At 49.8% G+C, this 15602-nt stretch overlaps 1 protein-coding gene across 1 annotated transcript in view; it reads right to left on the reverse strand.

The window, feature by feature from the left end:
• Positions 1-1307: 1307 nt before the first annotated feature.
• BANF2 (BANF family member 2) overlaps positions 1308-15602 on the reverse strand; it is a 28948-nt gene continuing 14653 nt past the window's right edge. The window contains exons 2-3 of the mRNA XM_012759535.3: positions 10052-10180; positions 1308-1584 (exon numbers count right to left, since the gene is read on the reverse strand). Coding sequence (XP_012614989.1) covers positions 1438-1584; positions 10052-10180 — 276 coding nt within the window. The 3' untranslated portion in view covers positions 1308-1437. The remainder of the gene's footprint in view (positions 1585-10051; positions 10181-15602) is intronic.

The raw sequence follows: 15602 nt of genomic DNA on the forward strand, positions 1-15602 counted from the left end.
TGTAACCTAAACATTTGTGGCCCCGTAATATGCTGAAATGAAAAAAAAATAATAAAATAAATAAATAGATAAATGCTTGCTCTACCCTGGCTCCCAGAATGGCCCGGCAGGACTGAGTGCCGGTTGCCGCAGTGATGAGAGGTGACAGCACACCTTAATTGTCTGTCTTCCCTCCCTGCCACAAGCCCCACTCTCCTAGCTGCATTTCCTGGGAGCACCTCCCGAATAAGCCATTTTCACTCAGACTCCTGTTCTCCAGGTCTGCTTCCAGGAGAGCCCCAAGACAGACAGACCTGTCGGCACCTTTGCTGTGTGGGTGGCCTTCTCCTGATCACCCCTTAAGGCGTGAGCCCCCAGTGAGCTGGAGACGCTCGTACATATTTCTCCTGCCCCTCCCACAGCACCTGACCAGGCTTACAGCCTAGACACTCCGCAAATCCTAATCAAAACCAGTCACTGATTCACGGACACCCCCAAACAGTTGTCAGGCCAGCAGGAGGGGGGCCAAGCCCTCTTCCTTACAGACATTTCGGCTCTTGTTTAAGATGCTGGTAAAATCCATGACAAGAGATAAGGGTTCTCAGGCACCAACCCTGTCCCAAATGATCAAAACAACCTCCCTGCCAAGTAGAAGACAGGGCTGAGGATATATAATACGCGCCAGCCCAGTCTTCTTGTGTGTCCGTTAAAACACCTTTGGGGACCCATGGGCTAATGTGACCCTATAAGATCATAGCCAGAATCTGAAATAATTTGATTTGCATCTGCTGTCCTTTCTTACCTAGCCATTAAAGAATATATACTAACAGTTATACAGTGTCCAGTACTTATATGCTGGGGCAGAATTGGACTAGATTGGACATGCTGGTATCTAAGTTCCCTTCCAATTCACAGCTGTGAGTTCTCTCCCAAGTGCCCAGGAGGCTGGCACTGGAAAGAGAACTCCAGGAGAGGAGACAGCAGTGGCCCTTTATCATGTTCTGCCTACACCACGTCCTTTACTGCTTTCATTGATCCATCCTGCAAGGCAGGGTTATTACCATCTTGCCCCATTTACAGATGATGAAACCAAGGCTTGGTGAGGTTAAAGCAGCTCACCCGGGATGCGATGGTGATTGGCAGGGCTGGCACTCACCTGCACCTGGCTGGCCCTGGAAGCAATGTTCCTCCACCCACCCTGGGCAGCTTTTGCATCTAAAGTCAGGTTGCACGTTGATGCAGCACACCTTGGCAGGGTGAGGACATTTTCGACTACAAAGAATGTATCAGTTAGATACTGCTACGTGGCAAACTGTCCCAAACGTCGGTGGCTTTAAATAGCAATCCTTTATTCTCACTCACACATCTGTGAGTCAGCTGAGGGCTGGCTGATCCTGGGTGGGCACAGCTGAGCAGCTTTGCATCCAGTGGCCCGTCTGGCTGGCCTTGGGCTTGTGTCTACAGGAAGCAAGCGCACCACTCCTTGAGACAGTTGGAACTCTGCTGGGCCTCACACTCGGTGGCACCACAACAACAAATGAGCCACTTCTGAAACTCCACTTGGTTCTTGTGCATCAGAAGGAATTGTCCCAACAGGATGTAGGCCTGGGGAGGGGACAAGGCAAGGAGGGAAATGGGAAAGATTACAATAGACCGGCTCAGATGTGCTCCTCCTCCCCCAACCACCAGGACTCGTGTGAAAATCAAAGGAACAGGGTCTAGGTCACATTCCAGGGAGACGGTCAGCCCCTGAAGCCCTGACTTGGGCTGTGAAGATTCGGGGACAGGCTCCTGGTGAAACGTAAGGCCGAGTCAAATGCCCATATCCCAGGGTGGTTTGGGGGCTGTCCAGCCTGGAATAAACCAAACCCCATCCTCCTCGAACTGTAATGAGCATATGAATCACCTGGGTTCTTGTTCAAATGCAGGTTCTGACTCAGAAAGTCTGAGTCTGGGCTGAGGCTTGAGAGTCCTGCATTTTAAACATATTTCCAGCTGATGCTGGTCCAGGGACAACATTCTGAGTAGTGGGGGACTAGCATGCTTCTGAGACTCCCTTCAGCCTCTGATGTAGTATCGCTCTCTTTAAAACACACACAACACGGAGTAAGAGACGCTCCCCTCCCCACTACTTTCGCAATTGCTATAGCACAGGGTTTCTAAATCTCGATGTTGTTGACATTTTGGATAATTCTGTGTTGTGGGGGCTGTCCTGTGCATTGTAGGATGTTTAGCAGCGTCTCTGGTCTCTACCCACTAGATGCCAGTAGCTCCCTCTCTATCCACCCCCAAACAGTACCAATCATAAGATCTCCAAACACTGCCACATGTCCCCTCGGGGCCACAGTCTCTCTCGGTTAAAAAGCACTGCACATGGGGCTGGCAGATGAATAGCATCTTGGCATCGATTTGTTTTTGCAAACCACCTGTGTGATCTCAGGCACGCTCCCATAACCCGAAGTGAGAACCTGCATCTCAGTTTCTGCACCTTCCTAAGGCACATCCTGTGACCTGCCCTGCAAATTAAATTACGTGAATGAAATGGGAAAGCATTTGAAAAATGCAGATTCCTCTTTTGTGCTGGGAGCTGCAGCCCTGTGGGAGGAGCTTAGAAGGTTTAAAACATGCTAAACCTCGCCTATCTCTCCTGTCCTGAGTCTCTGTGGGTGAAGCACACACACGCGAGATAAACACTAAGTGCACCATGATTCATGTTTCTATGGCATTCTCTCTTTTTCTAATGACTTGCCCCCACAGCTTTTCATTGATCTTTTACAATTTTATCACACCATATGGATAAGGAGCAAGAACTACGCAGAGAAAGGGACTTCCCAAGATCATGTGGCCTTAAATTGGCCAAGCCACTAAATGGCAGAAGCTGCAGATTTCGGGTCACTTTAGATGTCCGTCTCCCGGGGCTGGTTTGGGGCCTCTCCAGCCCGGAAGGCACGAGAACCAGCGTCCACCCACACCTCTGGGTTCTGGGCCTTGGCCAGGAAAACCCACTGGTGTCTGTTTACTTTCAGTTATGTAAAAGAAAGCAAACTTCATCTTAACCAAAGGGAACATATTTTTTAGAAAGAGAAATCAAATAAAAGCTGAATCCCGGTCATAAAATGTATTCAAGCATTGGAATTCGAGGTGTTTATTTTTAGCCATGATCCAGTTGTTGAAAAGAGAAAAAAGCCAGGATTTCTTGGTGATTTTTGAACTGCTACTTTAATCATCTTTGTAAAAAAGCAATGTAGTTGCTTAGCACGATCTCATTTTACTTTTACAGCATGCTCTCGTTTTCAGTGGTGGATTTTACTGAGATGTTTTTAAATCAATGTTTTACAAAATTAACATTTATTAAGGGTTAAGTGAGCCAGCTGCTGTAGGTGCAAGCGGTGCCATGGTGAATACAGCAGAAACAAGAGACAGAGAGCTTTGTCCAGAGAGAGAGAACATTACTGATAATAATAATAATAATAATAATTAATAGTAAGTGGCTTACATGGAGCTCTGTCCAAGGAGAGAAACATTAATGATAATTAATGGTAAGTAGCACTTCTGAGGACAGTTTTTTTTTGGGGGGGTGCAGGTGCTCTTGGAGACACCCCCCCAACACACACACACACACACACACACACACACACACACACACACACACGCTTTAGTCCACGTGATACCCATGTGTGCCCTGCCCCCAATTCCCCAGGTGGAGTCACTAAGAACAGAGAGGTCAAGACTCGTGTTTTCCTCTGCACAGTTCTTGCACGTCCCACCCGTCCTCTGCCCATGTCCGAGGCGGCACCGCTGCGTCAGCTGGCTGGTAATGGGAGCCTCCACGTCCCCACCGGGTTCGGCAGCCAGGACGCCGGGAATGTGTGGCACGCAGGATCCGAGCTAACTTTCCAGGAATGCTGCCGGGAGAAGGGCCTCGTCTTTCAGGCTCCAGGGCCAAGATGCAACCTGATGCTCCCTCCTCGGCTTTCCCTCTGGTCTCCCCCTGGCACCTTCCAGTGGGTGGGAGGGAAGTTGGCCAGCCTCCTCGCTTCATCCCTGAGGACCTCGCCTTGCTGCCCCGGGAAGCCAGAGTCGTGAGCTCCCGTCGTGGCCCTGCCAGATGCCTGCTTGGTTTCTCCATGGGCTCCAGGAAACAAGCCCCCAACCAAGGAGAAGAGAGACTGCCCCTCTCCCTCGTTGGACTGAAGCTTCGCAAAACCCAGCTGCAGTGAGGGTGACGTAGAAACACAGAAGCTCCGAACAGATGTCCCTAGCCTCCCACAGCCCTGGACAGTGGCCACCGCCAAGCCAAGCTGGCACGTTCCTCCCCAAGCCAGCAAGAGGGGGCCTCAAGGGCCGAATTACCCTCAACTCCAAGTGCAAATGGCCAAGCTCACCCAGGGCTTTGCCCCAAGCAGAGGAGGAAACACCCTCCAGTTTGCTGTGTCCATTCCTTGCTAAACGGCAGTGATTTGCATCTGCATCAGGCTCGGGTTCCCGTGCATGTGACACATGTTGTCACACAGGGCCTGGCACTCAGCAGAGCCCTCAACTTGATTTAATGCTCTGCTCCTGCCATCTTGAAATTCTTAGTAAATCTAAACGAGAGGCCTCACATTTTCATTTCGCACTGGGCCCTGCAAAGTAGGTAGCTGGCCCCAGTCCACAGTCCCCGAAACCTTCAGTCCTCTCACTGACACCTGGCCTTGTCAAACAGAGACAAGTTGTCCCAGCCTCTCTCGTTCTCAGGCTGTTTGCACTTCCTCTGCCTAAGTCCCCTGCTCCTTGGCACCTACACTGAATGTCCCTCCCATGGCCACAAGACTCCAGGAAGCAATGACACAGCTTTCTCTGGTTCTCTGTCCCCACTTGTTGGCTCTTACATCTTCGTGTCCTCTGATGGCCAATGGCAACCTTGCAAACCCAGTATCTCTCAGTCACTTCCGGTTCAGAGCTCTGTGTCTTCCGTGGAGACACTCCGTCCAGTGCAGGTCGTGCCCTTTCTTCTTTCTCCTCCCTGTCTCCCTGGCACACACCTATATTAAAAAATTATGTATCTGAAATTCAAATTTAACTGGACCTCTTGCATTTAATCTGGCAACCCTAGGCCGAAAATCCCCGAACTTATGTGACTGGCTCCTTGCATAGTCCAGATGACAGGCAGTGGAGGCCAGTGCCTCATCATCCACCCAGCAGAGTGGACAGCCAGGAACTGGGGCCTTAGTGGCTCTGCTTCAGGGACCAGGGGACATGAGGGAGGCAGGGGGCGACCACATCTCCGCCTTCTGGTCCTGAGCTCAGCTTTTGTGCCTCTCCACCAAGTGCAACAAAGCGACTTTGGGAGGAGAGGAGATGCCTCTGGAGTCCGGAGAGTCCAGAGATGAGGGTTTGGGCAGCCACAGGCAGACAGGTGCAAGAGACAGCAGAGCCTTGCAGGTAAACAAGGGAAGGGAGACTTAGAGAAGAATCTTCCTCATCACTTCGGTTTTGGGGGGAGGGTACAACTAGCACAATGGCGTAGCGTCCAGACCTGCAGCCTATCTGCCCAGATTCAAGTCTTGTCTCTGTCACTTCGTGTGACCTTGAGCAAGTCACACCCCATCTCTCTGTGCCTCGGTCTCCCTGTCAGTAAAATGGAAATGAAATGGCGTACCTTGTAGGATTTTTTGACAAGTAAATGAGATACATATGTGTAATGCATAGGAGTGCCCAACGTGAAGCCAACACCACGTGCTACTCCTGTTAGGAGAGACTTGGGGAGCGGGTGGTACCCAGAACACTTACTCTGATCATCCAAGTTTCACTTAGGAGGAAGATTTAAGCTCAAGGATATGGCTCGACAGTGTCGATGAACCAAACCAGATTCTCTGCAATGCTAAACTTACTTTCGTGACGTTGGAGAACCCTGGATTTATCACACAGAAGCTCACCCACCCCACAGGGCACTCTGCGTTTACTGGACGTCTGGAAATCATTCACAGACCCAGGCAGGGTTTTCCCAGGGAGAAGAGGAGTACACAGAGCCATCCTCTGCCTCTGAGGAGATCAGGGAGAACACCGCAGGTGAGCTGGGACTCTAACACCAGGAGTGTGGGCTCTCTCGGGCCTTGTATGGAAAAACTAGAGTTGACCTTTTGTCAGACATCACAGCAAGGGCTCCCGCTGAAAATTCAAAATGCTCAGCAAAGCAGAGTGGCAGAAGGAAGGAGGGGGGCTGTGCGTGGGGCCTTGGAGGCGACCAGGTTGGCAGAAGAGGGACCCCCGTCTGTGTGTGGGTCGCGGACAGTCTGGCTCCAGCATGGGGACGGACAGAGAACATAAGGCAGAGCTAGAGCTGGTATGGCAAGACTCAACATCATGGGCACGGTGGCTTTCCCCATTTCCAGAGTTCCTTTCCCCCTTGCAGCCTTTTGGCCATTAAATCTAGACCAGCGCTGTCCAGTATAAATATAAGGGGTGGCAGCCACATATGTACTTTTAAGTTTTCTAGTAGCCACAGTAAAAGGGAAAAAGGAAACAGGTGAAATTAATTTTAATAACAGATTTTATTTTCTCTCATATTTCAAAAATATTATCATTTGAACATGTAATTGATAAAATAATTAGGAATGAGATACTTTCCACTCCTGGGAGGGGACTAAGGCTTTGACATTTCAGTGTGTTTTCACATTTCTAGCACGTCTTGGTTCAGACAAGTGGCCACTGGCCAGCGCCGAATCTGGATCCTCAGGCCTAAGCCGATTGCCCCAGGGAAGAGCAGACACAAACTAACCCAGAGACAATGCCATCTTGCCTTTGGCTTTTGTGCTCTTAAAGAGACTTGAATGGATTCATAGCAGAATCAATAGTTTTGAAAGTCATGACTTAAACTGGGAGCTGGAGACCCATTCGTGTCTGCCGCAGGCCAAAGCTCTGGGGAGAATGGGGAAGGAGGGAAGCGCAGTCCGCTCCCAGTGCCCATGACGTCTGTTCAAGAAAAGATGAAAGACCTGTACGAGGGTAGGAATGGAGGAGAAGGTACTAGATACAGGGGCTGGTGAGAGCTTGAGAAGATGCTTTATTCCTGGCCTTCATTCAGCACCTCCCCCCAGAGGTGATAGGTCACCTGGATAAATCAGAGGGGGTGCCCCAGGGCAGGGAGCTGGTGCCTCATTTCCCCCGCGCACCCAGCGTCTTGCTGTCTCTGGAGAGAGCCGATGGCTGGGAGAGGAGCCCAGGCAAGCAGGTCTGAGGGTGGTGCATAGGTCAGTCCCAGTGGGTGCCAGAGAGGGTGCAGAAAAAGCCACGACAGCCGGTGCCCAAGGGATAAGGCTGAGAAAGTTGTCCCGATGCAAGGGTGGGACGTGACGCGGTGTTTGCTCATAGAGAAGAGACTGAGGCAGGGCATGGTGCCAGGTACCCCTCAGCAGAAAGCAGCAAAGACAGAGGATAGTGTGAGGCCCAAAAAGGTGTCCCCCTCCCCTGTCCCCCTACCAGGATTGGGTCCCCCACAGGCAAGGCATAGATATACAAGAACTTGCATTTTGATCCACTCAGTACGAGAACTCGACCCTGCCGGGATTTGCCTGCCCCAGACACTCTGATTGCTGGCCCTGCCCGTGACCCATCCTCCCCAGAGCACTTGCTCATCTTCTAGGGGCCACAGCTAGGTGTCCTCCTGGATCCTCCTACAGGCCCAGCCAGGCCCCAGACCCTCATACAGGGTCTCACCACCACATGTCATTATAAGACCCTTCCTTGCCTGGTGTAGCCACCCGGCCCCAGATCTGCTTGTGTAGTTTGTGACGGTACAATCCACGGCCATCCTCATCCTCACCCCGGACCTCAATCAAGGCAGTAACTCCTCGGAACCTCTGTCTCCTCATCTGTAAAGTGGACATAGAGACCTTGATCTCAATCCCAGGTAGGGGAGGGCCAAAGTAAAGTATCACGGAGACATCACCAATATCGGTGCCAGGAATCGGTGGCTCTAGGAATATGAAGGGTCTAGAGTGAGCGCCACTCACTACCCTGGCCAGAAGGTCATGAGCACAAGAGGGACACGTCTCCAAGGACTGGGCTGCACATGGGCAAACCATCCCTGCAGCCTGACTCTATATACGAAAGTTCTCAGAAGCCTGAAATTTTTCCATTATTCATTCTTTTGTCTTAAACCTGCCTATCTTCCCATCTATACTCCTGAAAACACACACACACGAGTTAAGATGGAAAAGGCAAAGCTACAAGGACAGAAAATAAATCAGTGGTTGCCAGGGACTAAGGACAGTGAATTTTAAGAAACACAAGGAAATGAATATTTTGCAGAAATAAGATTATTCTACGTCTTGATTGTGGTAGTGCTATAGGACTGTATGCATTTGTCAAAATTTGTACAACTGTGTGCTAAAACAGGTGAAATTTACTGTATGTAAATTGTACCTTAATAAAAATATTTTTTAAATGATGAGCATAGTTAACAACAACAAACCCCCTCAATTATGGAAACATTAAATCAATAGTGTTCGATGTCAGAATCTCAGTGGTTACCTCTGGGGACGGGGGATGGCACTGCCCAGGAAGAGGCACAAGGGAACCACCTGGAATGTGAGAGGTGTCCGATGGTAGGATCTGGGTGATGGGTACATGGATGTACATGTGTAAAACTCATTGAGGCGAACCCTTCGTATCAACGCACATTCCCCTATATATACACCATAACAATAGAAAAGTAAAAGGAACAACCATTTATTTTTAAAAAGAATTTTTAATTTAAAATGTCGCCCCGTGGCCAGACATGTTGGCTCACACCTGTAATCCTAGCACTCTAGGAGACTGAGGTGGGAGGATCGCTCCAGGTCAAGAGTTCAAAATCAGCCTGAACAAGAGCGAGACCCCGCCTCTACTAAAAATAGAAAGAACTTAATTGGCCAACTAAAAATATATAGAAAAAAACTAGCTGGGCATGGTGGTGCATGCCTGTAGTCCCAGCTACTCGGGAGGCTGAGGCAGGAGGATCGCTTGAGCCCAGGAGTTTGAGGTTGCTATGAGCCAGGCTGATGCCACAGCACTCTAGCCCAGGCAACAGAGTGATACTCTGTCTCAAAAAAAAAAAAAAAAAAAAAAAAGTAAAATATCTCCCCTAGGGAATAGTCCTATCCTCTTTATCTGGGAGGAAAGAATCACATCTACCTCAATCATGGGGCTCCAGTTCCTGACAATGCCACCTATTGGATATTAAATTGGCTGGTCAATTGGGGTGACATTCAGAAGAGGTAACAACTGGTGCGGAACAGCGAGTCGGTCAGAAAACCACAGGTCCAGGAGTTCAGATTCAGGTGCAAACCAAACTTATCACCAGCCATGCGTGCAGCAGTTGCCAGCCTCTTTGGGTGTTTCTGCCTGGTGGTGTAGACCCACTTGGAAAGCTGAAGGCTCTAGTCAGTCTGCATCCTGACCCGGTGCGCAGTGCTCGGCGTGAGCTCCCAGCCTCCTGTATCTGAGCCCACTGCCTGCAGATGCTCTTTGAGACTGTCTCCCATTCTCTCCTGAGGTTCTAAGCAGCTTTTAAACAGCCCCATAAAAATAGGTTATTTACTTATCTGAAAAGAATGTGCAGATATCCTTGAGGACACTCCTTGGGAATGACATCGTAGAATAACTCGCATCTCCTCACTCTAGTGTAGACTCCCAGCTGCTGTTTCTCCACCTGCCATTGCCAGGCTGGTGCCCAGATGTGGGCAAGCAAGACTCCATGTGTCCCTTCATGGGGGTGGGGAGTGTGCCCACATCATCCGTCCTGACAGCGTGCCCAGACTGTGGTGGCTGGCCCACTTCTGTCGACCCCTGAGTGTCTGAACACCGAGCAAATCATGCCCAGCCCAGCTGCTCTTAGCCGAGGCGATTTTATTTGCCCATCGTTTGCGGGCCCTTGAGGCTGCCCAAGCATGTGGGGTCAGTAGCACGGAAGCATGTGGCACCCTGCCAAGTGGCAGCTTTGCTCTCTGATGGCCCTTCGCAGGGACACGTGGCAGGAGCTGCCATCTGGCAGGACTGGGGGAAGAGAGGTTGGGAAGAGTAGTTGGAAACGTAAGAAAAAACAAATTACCTTGTTGAAACCTTTGGTGACCAAATTGATCGCAAGCTCATGGCTGACCCCATCCACCCAGCAGACATCCTTTTCTCCGATGGGTTCGGAGAGGAAGGCTCTCAGCCTGGGAGACATGTGATCCACCTCCTGCAATAGCAGCGGGGAAGAAAAGGGATCAGCAGGTGCCTGATGCTCACAGCGTGAGTGGACACTGGGGACCCCCCTCAGCCCACCGAGGCACGAGGGCAACAGACGGCAGAATCCCCAGCACCCAGAATTTCCCAGGGACTGTTAAATGCCGGGTGCACGGCCCTGCACAGAAGGCCTGGACGCATCCATTCCCACCTGGAGGGACAGAGACAAGTGTAATCATGGCCACAGACAGGTCAAATACATCACATTAAGTCAACACTAAGTTAACATTATTTAACCCGCTGCAGTTCTTAACATTAAGCATATTAAGGACTGCAGTGGGTTCCTTTTCAATGTTTCCCACCCTAAGTACTTAAAGCAACAAATTGCTTCTCCAAGCTAATTAACCTACCTTCTCTCCTAATCACTCAATACTTTTGTCATACTTTTATTTTAGTGTCTATCACACTCTATAATCGTTGATTGCTGCAAGTAACAGACAACTCTTCCACATGGCTCCATTCATAGTAAAGAAGACATTCTATGGCTCCAAAGCCCAGGGGAAGCATGGAGCTGGTGCAGTTAGGCTCACAGCTCCACTTCTCAGGGGATTCTTCCTGCTTTCCCTCCTTGTGTTGGCTTTGGTCTTGGTCGCTGAGATGCCAGTGAGATGGCTGATCCAGCACTTGTATGGCCTAACAACTCCACCCCAAAATAAGGAAGAACGAGAGAACTGGACTCTCAGAAGTTCCAAGCAGATGTCTCATCCAGGCCCCACAGTCTGCACGGCATCACCAGTGTGAGCTCAGTCCTGAGCTCACTGCTTACCAGCAGTAAGCCCTGGTCCTCCATCTGGAAGTGGAGTTAGCTTTCTCTAAACCACACAAGCTGTGAGTTCAGGTATAGTTTCCCTGAACAAATTCAGGATTACTATCCAGAGAAGGGGAGGTGAGTGCGAGAGCAATAACCTTCATGTCCCACTACGGTTCACCTCTTTGGGTACTCACATCCATACACTCTTCTTCCCTCACATAATCATTAGAAATACCCATTCTTGGCTAAAATAGACTCATCCCCATCCCCCAAAGAAACCCTGTGATTCATCCAGTTCCTGGATCCAGAGTCAAGGTCATGTTTTTTGGGAGATGCAGCATACTCTCCATCATGTCTGGAGATAGCTACTCATGGTCTGATAACCAATGAACTAGATTCTGAAGTTCACACCATCCATGTAGCCAGCGATGCTGGAAATAAAACAGCCAAGGATATATGCAAGAGAATCTCCATTTGGAGAATAGGAGAATGGGAAACACATTCAACCGCCATTGGTCAACAGCACACATCGAGGACTCCTTCCCCTTGTGGTGAAGCAAGGCTTCCTCGAAGAGGAAGGCTCTCAGCATGGGAGACATGTGATCCACCTCCTGCAACAGCAGTGGGGAAGAAAAGGGATCAGCAGGAGCCTGATGCAGGCAATATGGTGCCCCAGTTCTTGGGTTTGGGTGTATCTCCCTTGTCCTCTGCCTTGTTAACATGTGAGTGGGCACAGGGTCAATGCCTTCCTAGGAGAGTCACTGTTTTAGCAACCCACTTCTTGTGGGTACGAGTTCAGGGATTGTCCTGAGGGATGGGCAATCTCGGGCCAGAGTGGCCATGTTCCTCAGCAACTCCCTTTTGAATGTAATGTGTCTCTTCTATTCAAGTCCATGGGTGGAAAAGAGCTGGAGATCTTCTCTGGCCAGAATCCTTGAGCTGGTGACCGGCCTCTGTGCCTTGCCCACTGCCTTGCCCCTCAGATTAGAGGCATCTTCATTCATCTCTGAAGTGGGGCGGCACCCCACACTTGTTCCCTGCCCCTCAGCTCAATCCAGCTGCATCTTCACAATAGGTCAACAGTCCCCTTTACCAAGCTTGGCAAGACAAGAAGAAGCGTGGGTGAGACCTGGGAATTGGGGATAAGGTTTTGCCAGGGCCCCAGTCTTTTCTCTTGCTAAGTCAGCCACTTGTTGCCTATGCTCTAACTTTAGCCAGATAAATCAGCCCCTCCAACCCGGCAGGGCTTGCTTGTCAGTTTCCGTCACTGTAGATTGCAGGCCACGGGCAGAAAGGACCTCATTTAGCAAAGCTGGGTTTCAGCCCTCTCCACCTTCAAATGGTCCACCTTTCCCTTAAAGTTGGGTCTCCTAGGACCTTAATGAAGACTGCCAGAGGTAGGCAACATCCTGAATATTTTCTAGAAGATGTCCAAATGTCATGGTCTCCATAAACATAAGGTCTGTATCCCTGTGTAAACGGCTGTTTTGCCGAACAAGGATCATTGTCATTCTAGTTGGATACAGACAACCTTCCTACTGTCTGCCCCAACATCTCTTCTTAGCCTATCCACATTTAGGGTTTGTTCGTTGTAGCATCCCCTTCCTGGTACCAAAGTCTGTTTCAGTTTGGACAGTTTATGATGCAAGTAACAGAGAATCCAGTTTAAATCGGCTTATATAATCAGGAGGTTTTATTTAGCACATGCTACCAGAAAGTCCAGAGGTAGATCAGGTGTGGTTTGGTCAAGGCTCCAGCTTGATTTCCTGGCAGCTCTCTCAACTCAGCCTTCCTTTCTGTACCGGCTCTGTCCTCAGCTGAACTCCTTGGTGGAAATAAGTGGGCTGTAGCAGGGGCCGGTATTGCTTTTGCAAACCACACCCCCTCCTTCAAAAGAACACAGAGCTGTCTCTCCCTAGATGCCCACTTTCCTGGTCCAAATTATAACATTCCAGCCCCTAAAACAACAGTGGTGGGACACATGTGTTCTACCTCTGGGTTCAGCAAGGGAGTTCAGTTGCCCTCAAAGCTCATGGGCTGCAGGGGTGGGGAAGGGGGACAACCCCGTACCCTAATCTGGGGACATGTTAGAAGAGAAACCCAAAGGTCACTATACATTTCCCAGTAGATTGTGAGGCCCCCAAGGGCTGCAGCTGTCTCCAAATAGCCTTCACTCCCCACCCAAGCCTAGCCCCAGTGCCTCGTACTATGTCTGGCACATGGTAAACCCTTGATGACATGAATGATCAAATGCACCCATGTCTCCCTGTGACAGAACCTGTCCCTGCTCTTGTCCCCACCTCCCTATTCTCCTCCAGGCCATAATACAACATGGTGTTGTACACAAACCAGCATTAACAGGGGAACTCCACAGAGCTGGTGGCTTTGTGGGACAATGAATTGGGATTGGTGGCCAGCTCAGGGCTGGACTGGTTAAGAGTCTAGAATTTCTGAGCGAGGAAGAGTCTAGAATTTCATGAGCCTGGAAGTCTCATGAGCCACATAAACTTTGCTGAGGGAAAATTCCATCCACTATCCGTGCTGACCATCTGTTAAGTTAAACAGCTTTGCCTGCTAGATCTTGGAAGAGTAACTGGAAACTAGAACACTGTTATCAATGCACTAATGGCATCAAAGACAGGTAATGATTAGCAACACCTTGTGTGTGTTTGCTTTTCTCACACACCTGATCTCACTTTGATCTTTGAAACACCTCTGGAGTGATTTCTACCCTCCTAAGGCCTCCAGGGATCAGAATAAAAGGTCTTTGCATTCTGTAGGATGCCTTTGGCTGCAACAGCAGTTCTCAATTGGGGGAGATTTGGCCCCCTTGGGAACATTTGGCAGTGTCTGGAGACATTTTTAGTTGTCACAACTGGTAAAGTGGGAAAGGCTATTGGTGTCTAGTGGGTAGAGACTGGGGATGCTGCACAAGACACAGGACAGTCCCCATAACAAAGAATTGTCCAGCCCCGAGAGTCAATAGTGTCAAGGTTGAGAAACGCTGGGCTACAAGTAATAGAAAACCCTGTCTCGCATGGTCTTAAACAATAAACACATTTCCAATCTTGCAGAATCAGAAATCCTCTAATGAGGTGGACCCAGGATTCTATCAGTCAGTGGCTCTGTGTTATCAAGGACTAGCCTAGCTGCCCCTGAGGTCTCAGGACACCTACAGAATTTGCTCAGATCCCATCTCAATATGAAAACTTCCAAGGGAAGGAGAGGCCATTCTTCTTGGGTGTGCTTAAGGATGGGCAACGTTTCCCAGAAACTGTCCAGCAGGACATCTATTGGTCTCATTGGCCAGAACCAAACCAGATGTGGCCAGGGGACTGGGACCATGGTGGGGCTGTGGATGAAGTCGCCTCCCTGAAGCATGAAGCTGCTCAGAGAACACTGGGTTATGTAAGAAGTGAGGAAGGAAGAGAGAAAATGCATGCTGGGTAGACAAACAGTGTCTGCTTTGTCTTCTAAACCCTGGTGTAATATTCAGTGTTACAACTTGTCCTTCTCAAAGTTCAGTGTGTGCACGAATCCCCCGGCGGGCTCTTGCCCAGGCTCAAGCCATCCTCCTGCCTCAGCCTCCCGAGTAGCTGGGACTACGGGCTCTTACCACCACACCTGGTTATTTTTTTTTTTTTTCTTTTCCATTTTTAGTAGAGACAAGGTCTCGCTCTTCCTCAGGCTGATCTCGAACTCCTGACCCTAAGCAATCCTCCCACTTTGGCCTCCCAGAGTGCTAGGATTATAGGTGTGAGCCACCGTGCCCAGCCTGATGCCACTTATTCTTAAACTTGACAGCACATTAGACTCACATGGGGAGATTTACAAATTACTGATGCTTGGGTCCCTCCTTCACAGTTTTATAAAATTCTCTAAGTGGTTCCAGTACATTGCAGAGTTTGAGAACCACTGCTTCCCTGCCATTTGCTTCTTTCTCATAAAATTTTGGGCTGATTTGCTGGGATGATGGGGTCCCAGCTAGGTGGGACTTTACAGTGGAGTCTGTAGTGTCTGTGCAGCCGTGTGGCACATGCTCGCAGCTCCCAGGCAGCATCCCCCGCCCCCCGCCCCCCGAATCACCAGGCACGTCGTGTCCTCATTAGCTATCAATAGGAAGACGTAACCATCACCCTGATAACTTTGAAATCAGAGAACTTCAGAGCAGGCAGGCCTCAATAACAACCTGTTCCCTTTTTTTTAAAATTAAAAAAGGGATCTTTACTTCAAAGGAAGCTTTACCTAGAATCCCTTTATATAAAATAGATCAAAGCAGAATTACTCTGTTGACTTGGGAATGAGTTGGGGGGGCCACCAGAGAGCCCCCTAGATACATGGAGCCGTCTCCATGGCCCCCATGGACTCCCGAAACCCCTCTCTAATCTAGCCTAACGCCTCGCTTCACCCATAAGCACCGAGGCCCAGTCATCGTCCGTCTCCCAGCGGGGGAGGGTCCCTCTCCTAAGGCAGGTGGCGTGTGCGGAGTGAGCGTCAGGGCTGGCCGTATTATGTCATGGTGAGCCCTCGGCCACCCTATGACAGAACTAGGCAGATGCCTCCACATAATCCCATCCTGTACAAGTGCTTGTTTTACAGGGAGTTCTCTCAACGAATGCACTTT

This window comes from Microcebus murinus, chromosome 16, assembly GCF_040939455.1.
Source record: "Microcebus murinus isolate Inina chromosome 16, M.murinus_Inina_mat1.0, whole genome shotgun sequence".
Classification (NCBI taxonomy): domain Eukaryota; kingdom Metazoa; phylum Chordata; class Mammalia; order Primates; family Cheirogaleidae; genus Microcebus; species Microcebus murinus.